The sequence below is a fragment of the Procambarus clarkii genome, unplaced genomic scaffold (assembly GCF_040958095.1).
Source record: "Procambarus clarkii isolate CNS0578487 unplaced genomic scaffold, FALCON_Pclarkii_2.0 HiC_scaffold_397, whole genome shotgun sequence".
Classification (NCBI taxonomy): domain Eukaryota; kingdom Metazoa; phylum Arthropoda; class Malacostraca; order Decapoda; family Cambaridae; genus Procambarus; species Procambarus clarkii.
In genome coordinates, this window is record NW_027189430.1 from 129,937 (window position 1) to 142,164 (window position 12,228).

The following is a 12,228-nucleotide window of genomic DNA, read 5'->3' on the forward strand; positions in this document are numbered from 1 at the left end:
TACACATATGCGAAACGTCGAAAGCTGGTGTCCGAAGTGGTAAAAATATTAGTGTGCGATGTTGTCAATGTACGGAGTGTCTTGTATCCTTCATAGGAGAGGGCTGACCCTGAGACGGTCCATAGAATTACCCCAATCACCCCAAATCAGGCCAAAACTACCCAAATCGTCCTAGCATTACGTAAGTAATGAAGAAATATGGCATATTTACTTACTATAATGTTGGTGCTACACATAGAACATGATCAAACCTATTTTTACTCTGAAATAATCTAATTTCATAACGAAATTAGACGTAAATATGTGAGAGGTGACGCCATAGGAAGTCGACGGTCCAAACGACAATTGTGTGGAGCGACTTATCCAAGAAATATGGTCGCCAGGAGAGTGTTTGCTGCCATATCAGCCTCCTGTACACAGTGATCCAGTCCTTTTCGTTCATTGAACACCGAACCCTACACGCCCTCTGATATATTGCTTAATTAACAAATATTCACAAATATATTATTATATTATTATAAAAATATTATTATAAAATAATTTTTATAAATATTATTATAAATACACATTCTACTTGTTAATATTACCAATTAAATTTGCGACAATTTGAGCCATGAAATACGACGACTGGATCACTGTGTACAGGAGGCTGTTATGGCAGCAAACACTCTCCAGGCGACCATATATCTTGGATAAGTCGCTCCACACAATTGTCGCTTGGACCGTCGACTTCCTATGGCGTCACCTCTCACATATTTACGTCTCATTTCGTTATGAAATTAGATTATTTCAGAGTAAAAATAGGTTTGATCATGTTCTACGTGTAGCACCAACATTATAGTAAGTAAATATACCATATTTCTTCATTACTTACGTAATGCTAGGACGATTTGGGTAGTTTTGGCCTGATTTGGGCCGACTTGGGTAATTCTATGGACCCTCCGAAGGTATTCACCCGTCCTTCACCTGTGAGGCGTCACATGTTAGTGCATTCAGGTGACAAACCTCATGAATGTCCAGTGTGTGGGAAGAGATTCAGTCTTCTTGGAACTATGAAGACTCACATACTAGTGCATTCAGGTGAAAAATCTCATGAGTGTACAGAATGTGGGAAGAGACTCAGTCGGCGTGGAAGTATGAAGACTCACATGTTAGTACATACAGGTGGAAAACCTCACGAGTGTCCAGAGTGTGGGAAGAGATTCAGTCGGCATGGAAATATGAAGACTCACATGATGGTGCATGTGGATGAGAGACCTTTTCAATGTGCCGAGTGTGGCAAAAAATTTAGATTACGTAGAGCTATAATAAGTCATTTGTTTATGCATTCAGGTGAGAAACCTCATGAGTGTCCAGAGTGTGAGAAGAAATTCAGTCGTCTTGGAGATATGAAGACTCACATGTTAGTGCATTCAGGTGACAAACCTCACGAATGTCCAGAGTGTGGGAAGCGATTCAGTCTTCTTGGAAATATGAAGACTCACAGAATGGTGCATGCGGATGAGAGACCTTTTCAATGTGCCGATTGTGGCAAAAAACTTAGAGAACGTGGAAAACTAATAAGGCACATGTTAGTGCATTCAAGTGACAAACTTCACGAGTGTCCAGAGTGTAAGAAGAGATTCAGTCGTCTTGGAGATATGAAGACTCACATGTTACAGCATTCAAATGATAAACCTCACGAGTGTCCAGAGTGTGGGAAGAGATTTAGTCGGCATGGAAATATGAAGACTCACATGATGGTGCATTGGGATGAGAGACCTTTTCAATGTGCGGAGTGTGGCAAAAAATTTAGATTACGTGGAACTATAATAGAACACATGTTAGTGCATTCTGGTGACAAACCTCACGAGTGTCCAGAGTGTGAGAAGAGATTCAGTCGTCTTGGAGATATGAAGACTCATATGTTAGTGCATTCAGGTGACAAACCTCACGAGTGTCCAGAGTGTAAGAAGAGATTCAGTCGTCTTGGAGTTATGAAGAATCACATGTTAGTGCATTCAGGAGATAAACCTCACGAGTGTCCAGAGTGTGGGAAGAAATTCAGTCTTCTTGGAAATATGAAGACTCACAGGATGGTGCATGGGGATGAGAGACCTTTTCAATGTGCCGAGTGTGGCAAAAAATTTAGAGAACGTGGAAAAATAATAAGGCACATGTTAGTGCATTCAGGTGATAAACCTCATAAATGTCCAGAGTGTGGGAAGAGATTCAATGAGCGTGGAAGTATGAAGAGGCACAAGAAGATACATGCAGATAATAGGCTAAACACTTCATGTGTGGAAGATAGTTAAGAGAATGTTGAAGGATAATGAGGCACATAATGGGGGTCCGTCTAATTACCACAAGCTACACAAGCTTCAGAAAGCTTCCTGGCAATACGTTAGTAATGAAAAATATGATATGTTAGGTTAGGCTGCCCTAACCTAACCTAACCTAACCTAACCTAACCTAACCTATTCTATCCTAACCTAACTTAACCAAACCCAACTTAACCTAACCTAACCGATGCTTGGATCGTCGACTTGATTTGGCGTCACCAGCTTTTTATTTTCGCCTAATTTCTTTATAAAAAGATACTTTTTCAGATTAAAATTATGTTTTTTCGTGTTGTACATTCAGCACCAACATTATAATGAGTAAATATATCATATTTATTCATTACTAACGTATTGCCAGGAAGCTTTGTGAAGCTTGTGTAGCTTGTGGTAGCTTGTGGTAATTAGACAGACCGCATAATGGTATATTAATTTACCTTTAATCTACCAGTGTGGGATCACAATGTCAGTTGGATCTTCTTCGAAGGTAATTCTATTTTGTTTGAGAAATACACTTCACCATGAAAGGTAAAGATCTGAAGATATTTTATTATATTGTTCTTTTATGAATGTTAGATGACCAAGCTGTCACTATAGAAAATCTCAAAATTGCTGATAAGTATAGAAATATCTCTTTGATTTAGCAAAGGTAAAACAAAGCTTTAAATGTTTTTCTTCATATTTATGTAAATAATGTGCTTCCTTTTTTTGCTTTCTATGGAAATTTATTTAAAATGTAATATACTCTGTAGCTAAGTTATGGACATTTTTGTTGTAATATTATTTAGCATTGGAGTTGGTGAAGAAGACAATCTGAGATGTACTTAAGGTGAGACCATTTGATTGGTAAGGAAATGTATATTAATTAAGGAATTTTCTCATCAGATTCATATGCAAACTGATGTCCATTTTTTATTTTTTGTTTAGGCCTATTTATGAGTTCTACTCTTGATTATAAATATTTCACCGAAGAGTATATTAAAGGCTGATTGGCATTTATAGCTGTCAGTCAAGTTAATATGAAATTTAAATTTATATTACTCTCGAAATTTATCACTCTAAATTTACCAGAAATTTATTACTCTAGCCTAACTTTATCAGTTATGCTGTAATTGTCTGGGAATAATGCTTTACCTGATTTACCTGAGGGCTACTAACCCGAGTGGCCTCGATGAGAACAGGAAGTCGTCGGCTTGTTCACGGTTCCCTTCCCCCTCCCAGTTTGCCTTCATGATTTTTTCCAGATATATTTTGAAATTCAGCATAGTTTTTGCAGTTATGGCTTTGGAGGGTCGGCAGTTCCATCGATCAATAACCCTGTAGGTGAAAAAGCCTGATTCAAATTCAAATTCAAATTCAAATTTTTATTCAGGTAAAGTACATACATACAAGGTAAGATACAAAAGTTGATGGACTTATAGATAGAGCTAGTACATACAATGCCTAAAGCCACTATTACGCAAAGCGTTTCAGGCAGGAAAAACACTAAGACTAAAACTTAATACTAATTGAGATTAAAGTATAAATTGTCTTAAGAAAAAAAATGGGAAAAAGGGGGCGGGGAAACATGGCAGAAAAAAAACAAAAATAAAATTTGATCAACAAACAGCATTGTTTAAAATAGAAGATATGGGTTGACATTTTGGGGGTGAGGTAGGTTACACTGAGTTAATTAGGTAGTACTTAGTTTTTATCTTAAACTGGTTGGGAGAGGTACAGTCTTTAACATAATTGGGAAGGTCACTCCACATTCGAGGTCCCTTGATTTGTAGAGCATTTCTAGTTTGACTAAGTTGTACTCTTGGAATATCATATAGGTATTTGTTTCTGGTGTGGTGCTCATGGGATCTGTTACAACCTTCTAGGAAGCTTTTAAGGACAGGATTGACATTACAGTTCAGCATTTTATATATATAAAATACACATGAGAGGATGTGCAGGGACTTAATATCTAACATATTCAGAGATTTGAGTAAGGGTATACCGAGTGATGTCTGCGGCCAGAGTGAGATATTGTCCTAATAGCAGCTTTGTGTTGAGTAATTAGAGGACATAAATGATTTTGGGTAGTAGAACCCCAAGCACAAATACCATAGTTGAGATAAGGATAGATGAGAGAATAATAGTGTCACCAGGGTAGGGCGAGGTACATAATATCTGATCTTAGAAAGAATGCCAAGTTTTTTAAACTTTTTTTTATATATTTAGAATGTGTCCCTGGAAATTCAGCTTGCGGTCAATGAGAACACGAAGGAATTTGCCATCTACTTTATTACAAATTTGGGTATTGTTAATCCTGAGATTTATTTGATTTTAGGATTTATTGCCAAACAAATTATAGAAAGTTTTGTCAATATTGAAGGGTGAGTTTGTTGGCAGTTAGCCAGTGATGGACTCTATTTAGTCAGGACTGGAGTAAATGAAGGTTGTGTCGTCAGCAAATAGAATTGATTTGAGATGTTGGGAGGCATTTGGAAGGTTATTAATGTAGATGAGAAAGAGGAGAGGGCCAAGAATGTTGCCCTGGGGAATACCAATGTTGATGGGTAGGGTGGGAGAAATTGAATTATTCACAGAAACATACAGGAGCCTGTCAGTAAGGTAAGACTTAATGTACTGCAGGGAATGACCTCTGACTCCATAATGTTGTAATTTAAGAAGAAGGTTTTGGTGGTTAAGTGTCAAAAGCCTTACATAGGTCTACAAATAACCCAACAGGGAACTCATTTTTATCAAGAGCTGTATGTATCAAGTAAATCATACTAATAAGTGCATCGTTAATGCTTTTTTGGGGGTCTGAAGTCATATTGACAAGAGCTAAGTATATTGAGTTTGGCTAGATAAGAGTAAAGCTGCTTATAGATTAGTTTTTCAAATATTTTTGACAAGTTTGGCAGAATTGATATAGGTCTGAAGTTGTTAACATCAGTGGGATCACCACATTTGTGGACAGGGGTTATTCTCGCTTTTTTTTAGAATATCTGGAAAGGTTTGGAGTTCAAGTGACTTCTTGAAGAGCAATGCAATGGCAGGAGCTAAAAATCTGGAGGCTTTTTTGTAAATAATAATAATAATAATTTTTATTTAGGCAAAGGTACATACATAAAGAGATTTTACAAAGTTTGTTGGCTTTATAGATAGAGCTAGTACATACAATGCCTAAAGCCACTATTACGCAAAGCGTTTCGGGCAGGAAAAAACACTACTGACTAAAGCTTAAAACTAATGGGTAAAAAGAAAAAAATGCGTTGAGTACAAATAAAAATAGAGGTAAAAGAGGGGGGAACATTGTTGAAAAAACAGCACAAATACAATTACAAATTATTACAGAAAATTACATTAAAACAGCGTTGATTTGAAAAAACAAAAAAACATACATGGGTTGACAATAGAGGGGTAAGGTAGGTTACAAGGAATTTATTAGGTATAGCTTCGTTTTTAACTTAAACTGGTTGAGAGAGGTACTGTCTTTAACATGGTTGGGAAGGTCATTCCACATTCTGGGCCCCTTGATTTGTAGAGCATTTCTGGTTTGATTAAGTCGTACTCTAGGAATATCAAAACTGTATTTATTTCTGGTGTGGTGCTCATGGGTTCTGTTACAACCTTCTATGTAGCTTTTGAGATCAGGATTGGAATTACAGTTTAGCGTTTTATATATGTATAATACACATGAGAGAATGTGCAGTGACTTAATGTCTAACATATTCAGGGATTTGAGTAGGGGTACCGAGTGATGTCTGGGGCCAGAATTGGATATTGTCCGAATAGCAGCTTTGTGTTGAGTAATTAGAGGACGTAAGTGATTTTGGGTAGTAGAGCCCCAAGCACAAATACCATAGTTGAGATATGGATAGATAAGGGAGTAATAGAGAGTCACCAGGGCAGGGCGTGGTACATAATATCTGATCTTAGAAAGAATGCCCACAGTTTTTGAAACTTTTTTTGATATGTTTAGAATGTGTCCCTGGAAATTCAGCTTGTGGTCAATTAGAATGCCAAGGAATTTGCCATCTAATTTGTTACAAATTTGGGTATTGTTTATTTTGAGATTTATTTGATTAGAGGATTTATTGCCAAACAGAATATAGAAAGTTTTGTCAATGTTAAGGGTGAGTTTGTTGGCAGTTAGCCACAGATGGACTTTATTTAGCTCAGTATTTACTGTGGCATTTAGAGCAAGGGGATCAGAACTGGAGTAAATGAAGGTTGTGTCGTCAGCAAATAGGATTGGTTTGAGGTGTTGGGAGGCATTTGGAAGGTCATTAATGTAGATGAGAAAGAGGAGAGGGCCAAGTATGCTGCCCTGGGGAACACCAATGTTGATGGGTAGGGTGGGAGAAATTGTATTATTCACAGAAACACATTGGAGCCTGTCAGTAAGGTAGGATTTGAGGTATTGTAGGGAGTGTCCTCTGACACCATAATGATGTAATTTAAGAAGAAGGTTTTGGTGGTTGACAGTATCGAAAGCTTTACGCAGGTCCACAAATAACCCAACAGGGAACTCATTTTTATCAAGAGCTGTATGAATCGAGTTAAGCATACTAATAAGTGCATCGTTAGTGCTTTTTTTGGGCCTGAAGCCATATTGGCAAGGGCTAAGTATATTGAGTTTGGCTAGATATGAGTAAAGCTGCTTATAGATTAGTTTTTCAAAAATTTTTGACAAGTTTGGTAGGATTGATATAGGTCTGTAGTTGTTAACATCTGTGAGATCACCACATTTGTGGACAGGCGTTACTCCCGCTTTTTTTAGAATATCTGGAAAGGTTTGGAGTTCAAGTGACTTGTTGAAGAGCAAAGCAATAGCAGGGGCTAAAGATCTGGAGGCTTTTTTGTAGATTAAAGTTGGTATCTCCTCAAGGGCACCAGACTTGGTTTTAAGGGAAAGGATTATCTCATTGACGTCAATGGAATTAATAGGCTTTAGGTACAGAGACTGTGGATAGTTCCCTGTAAGATAGTCCTTAATGTCAGTACTGGAAGATGGAATATCATTAGCAAGGGATGAACCAATGGAAGAGAAGAACCTATTGAACTCAATAGCAGAATCAGAGGCTGAAAGCTGACCATCGTTATTAGACAGGAGAGTCGGTTTGTTATTTAAAGACTTCTTTGATCCCAATATTTGTGAAATTGTTCTCCATGTTTGTTTAATGTTGCTCTTTATTTGGGTAAATTTATCTTCGTAGTATTTAGTTTTGGCTCGTCTAATTATCTTAGATAGCAATAATGAGTAATTCTTTGAGAATTCTTTGGAGACAATTCCTAACCTATACTTTTTCTCAAGGTCATGTTTTTTATTAATAGATTTAAGTATTCCCTTTGTAAGCCAGGGATTGTTAAGCCTTTTGGTTGTGACTTGTTTTGTAAGCATAGGACAGTGGGTATTATAAAGGCTAAGAGTTTTTTGAAGAAAAGATTGAAAAATAAGAGTTGAATAAGATTGATTGAATAAGATTGATTGAAAATAAGATTGAAAATAAGATTGAAAATAAGAGTTGGTATCTCCTCAAGGGCACTAGACTTGGTTTTAAGGGAAAGGATTATGTCAGTAACATCAGTGGAATTAGTAGGCATTAGGTACAGAGACTGTGGATAGTTTCCTGTAAGATAGTCCTGAATATTAGTACTGGAAGATGGAATATCATTTGCAAGGGATGACCCAATGGAAGAGAAGAACCTATTGAACTCAAGAGCAGTGTCAGAGGCTGAAAGCAGACCATCATTATCTGACAAGAGTATTGGTTTGTTATTTATAATCTTCTTTGATCCCAATATTTGAGAAATTGTGCTCCATGCTTTCTTAATATTGCCCTTTGTGTGAGTAAATTTATCTTCATAGTATTTACTTTTGGCTCTCCTAATTTTTTTAGATAGCAATGATGAGTAATTCTTTGAGAATTCTTTGGAGACGATTCCTAACCTATACTTCTTCACAAGTTCATGTTTTTTATTAATGGATTTAAGTATCCCCTTTGTAAGCCAAGTATTGTTTAGCCTTTTAGTTGTGACTTGTTTCGTTAGCATAGGACAGTGGGTGTTATAAAGGCCAAGAGTTTTTTGAAGAAATGATTGCACTGATAGGTTGATGACCCCTATGTTCCCTAATTCAGATTCCCAGTTGATATTAGCAGCAGCAACTATAAAATTACCTATAACAGTTTCATTGTGCAGCCTAAAGCTTATCTCCCTTGCCTCTAGAGGTGGTTTGTTAATGTTGGTTAGGAGAAATGTGGGGGTAATGGTCTGTAGTGCTATCGATGATTATCCCTGAAGTAAGTGGAGAGGTTATGTTGGTCCAGATGTGATCAAGAGCCGTGGTCAGCAGTTCCATCGATCAATAACCCTGTGGGTGAAAAAGCCTGATTTAAAGTTATATTAGCCTGATTGGCAATTATATTATCCTAACTGTCAATTTATAAAAAAAATTTATATCAAAGAGATATTTATTTATGTTGTGGTGCTTGTGGGTTCTATTACGTCTATCAATGGACAGTTTCAAATCAGGGTTAGCATTTAGGAACAAGGTTTTTTACTTGTAAATAGCACAAGAGAATGTGTAGAGCGAGTGTATATGTAGCATGTTCAGGGATTTAAACAGAGAGGCTGTGTGTTGTTTGAAGACAGTTTTATTGTTCTTATAGCAGATTTTCGTTGGGTGATGATGGGCTTGAGGTAATTTGCAGTGGATGAATGATCGCCATGCATAGATACTGTATGTTGAGATACCAACCCTATTTTACAAAAAAACCTCTAGATTTTTAGCTCCAGCCATTGCATTGCTCTACAACAAATTATTTGAACTCTAAGTCTTTCCTGATATTTTGAGACAAAAGCAAGAGTAACCTTAGTCCATAAAAGCAGCAATCTCACTGAAGTCAACTATTATAGACCAATATCAATTCTGCTGATTTTGTCTAAAATATTTTAAGAGTTAATTTATATGCAGCCTTACTCCTATTTATACTTAGTTCTTGCCATAATGGCTTCAGGCACAAAAAAAAACAATCATGCCCAGTTAGTATGATTAATTTTATTTATGCAGTTCTTGGAAAAAATGAGTACCTTTTTCATATATGTGTTGACCTACATAAGACGTTTTGACACTAAACACATTAGCTTTCTTAAATTGCAACATTACGGAGTAAGAGGTCACTCCTTCCAATACAGTACCTACAATCTTACCTCAGTGACAATCTCCAGTATGTCTCTGTGAATGATTCCAATTTTCCCACTCTACCTATTAACACTGGTGTCCCACCGGGCAGTATTCTTCGCCCTCTCGTCTTTTTCATCTCTCCTTACCTTTCCAGCCCGTTGCCATCGTGAAGGGGCTTAGTTGGCGGATGCTAGAGTGTGATGCTCCATGGGACAGTGTCCTCTGTCCTTTTGAAGCCTTATGCTTCTGCTGCCTTCTTCACTAATTGTGCTGAATGCTTTTTCCTACTATGTTTAATATTTCCTTCGCAATTCTCCTTTTTAATTGCTATTTCCCAGCGACTTTTTGCTATTCTTGATCATTCTTTTAGATGTTGTCTTCTGTTTTGACACTGGGTGTTAGGTAAGGCACAGTCTCTCGCCCGTAAAACTGTGGTACCCGAAATTGTTGAGCAAAGGGACACTTTTATTGTCACTCTTTTCCTTCGTTGTTGAGCCCAATCTTGACGGACTGATGGTACTTAAAATGATGATTGGGGGGTGGGCCACATCTTATCGGGTGTCCTATCCTCTAATTGCGGCGCCATGGTGGGTATGGGGGCTTGTTTGTTGATGAAATGATTACCTGTTCATTTACATGCTGATATCTGACCCTTATTTTTAACTTCTCAGATGTGGGGTGGGAGAGCAGGCCCCCAAGTCGGACTGTGATGGAAAGCCGGGCTCTGTAGCCCCCTGCTACTTTGGTCGCAGACCAAGCAGCTCTGGACTTTCCCTGCTCGATACCCGCTTGATGGTGTTTTGGGAGTTCTTCTAGTCCTCGAGGCCAGGCTTGACTTGTTAGAGCTTGGTCTACCAGGTCCCTACTACCCCTCTCTGCTCCTCTTCTACCTCTGTGGCAGGGTTGAGCCCCAAGCCCCCAGTGATGAACACCTCATCACATGGAGTGACTTCATCTTTCATTGTAACAACTGCGCCTTTTACCCCCCCCCCCCCCTCCTCTTACTGGGGGTGCTCGGTGCCATCCTCTCCTCAGTCACATTCGCACGTATCCTTCCGGTTCTAATACCTTTCAAGCTTTGTTTTGTCCTGCTACATGGACTAAGTATTTTAATCTCGGTCATGTTAATTCTACTCGTCCTGATGATTAATTCATCCATAAACACCTAGTTGATACCTGGTTGATGGGGTTCTGGGAGTTCTTCTCCTCCCAGAGCCCGGCCCGAGGCCAGGCTTGACTTGTGAGAGTTTGGTCTCCTAGGCTGTTGCTTGCAGCAGCCTGCAAGCCCACATACCCACCGCAGCCCGGTTCATCCGGCACTCCTTGGAGGAAACTTTCTAGATTCCTCTTGAAGATGTCCACGGTTGTTCTGGCAATATTTCTTATGCTCGCTGGGAGGATGTTGAACAACTGTGAACCTCTGATGTTTATATAGTTCTCTCTAATTGTGCCTATGGCACCCCTGCTCTTCACTAGTTGTACTCTGCATTTTCTACCATATCGTTCACTCCAGTATGTTGTTATTTTACTGTGCAGATTTGGGACCTGGCCCTCCAGTATTTTCCCACTTGTATATTATATGATATTTCTCCCAATGTCTTTCTAGCGAGTGAATTCGGAGAGCTTTGAGACGATCCCAATAATTTAGATGCTTTATCTCGTTTATGTATCCCGTATATGTTCTCTGTACTCCCTCTATTTCAGCAATCTCTCCTGCTCTAAATGGGGAAGTGAATACTGAGCAGTACTCAAGACGAGACAGCACAAGTAATTTGAAGAGTACAACCATTGTGATGGGATCCCTGGATTTAAAAGTTCTCGTAATCCATCCTATCATTTTCTTGGCTGCCGCAATATTTGCTTGGTTATGCTCCCTAAAATTTAGCTCGTCAGACATCATTATTCCCAAATCCTTTACATGTTTCTTTCCTACTATGGGCAAATTTGATTGTGTTTTGTACCCTGTATTATGTTTAAGGTTCTCACTTTTACCGTATCTGAGTACCTGGAATTTATCGCTGTTAAACATGTTATATACTGTTGCCCAGTCGGAAACTTTATTAATATCTGCTTGTAGTTTTTCAATATCATCAGCAGAGGTAATTTTCAAGCTGATTTTTGTGTCATCTGCAAAGGATGATACGAAGCTGTGCCTTATATTTGATTCTATATCTGATATGAGAGTAAGGAAAAGCAGTGGTGCAAGGACTGTACCTTGAGGTACTGCAGCTTTTAACTGCACTTGGACTCGATTTTATATGGTTGACTGTTACTCTCTGTGTTCTGTTTGACAGAAAACCGAGTATCCAGCATCCTACTTTACCAGTTATTCCCATTAACCTCATTTTGTGTGCTATCACTTCATGGTCACATTTATCGAATGCCTTTGCGAAATCCGTGTATACCACATCTACACTCTGTTTTTCTTCTAATGCCTCAGTGATTTTGTCGTAATGGTCAAGTAGCTGTGAGAGGCATGATCTTCCTGCTCTAAATCCACGTTGGCCTGGATTGTGGAGGTCATTGGTCTCCATGAAACTAGTGACCTGACTCCTGATCACTCTCTCAAATACAGTACTTTTATTATGTGGGACGTTAGTGCAACTGGTCTATAATTCTTTGCCAATGCTTTGCTACCTCCCTTGTGTGGAGAGGGCTATGTCTGTTGCTCTAAGCGAGTCTGGTATCTCCCCCGTGTCCAAGCTTTTTCTCCACACTTTACTGAGTGCCTGTGCTACTGGCACT

At 38.5% G+C, this 12,228-nt stretch overlaps 1 protein-coding gene across 1 annotated transcript; it reads left to right on the plus strand.

Annotated features, from left to right (window-relative positions):
* Window positions 1-1,052: 1,052 nt before the first annotated feature.
* Window positions 1,053-10,299, plus strand: LOC138361453 (gastrula zinc finger protein XlCGF8.2DB-like). Its single transcript, XM_069320784.1, has 3 exons — window positions 1,053-1,332; window positions 1,921-2,029; window positions 10,155-10,299. Exons 1-3 carry the CDS (start codon window positions 1,053-1,055, stop codon window positions 10,297-10,299), a joined length of 534 nt encoding a protein of 177 aa, XP_069176885.1.
* The last annotated feature ends 1,929 nt before the right edge of the window (window positions 10,300-12,228 follow it).

What these genes read in the sequence shown, in the direction of transcription:
- LOC138361453 (XM_069320784.1), top strand. Translation starts at nt 1,053, where the DNA reads ATGAAGACTCACATACTAGTGCATTCAGGTGAAAAATCTCATGAGTGT. An exon ending in TCATTTGTTTATGCATTCAG is followed by an intron (nt 1,333 to 1,920) that starts GTGAGAAACCTC and finishes TAGTGCATTCAG; the next exon opens with GTGACAAACCTCACGAGTGT. An exon ending in AAACCTCACGAGTGTCCAGA is followed by an intron (nt 2,030 to 10,154) that starts GTGTGGGAAGAA and finishes TTAACTTCTCAG; the next exon opens with ATGTGGGGTGGGAGAGCAGG.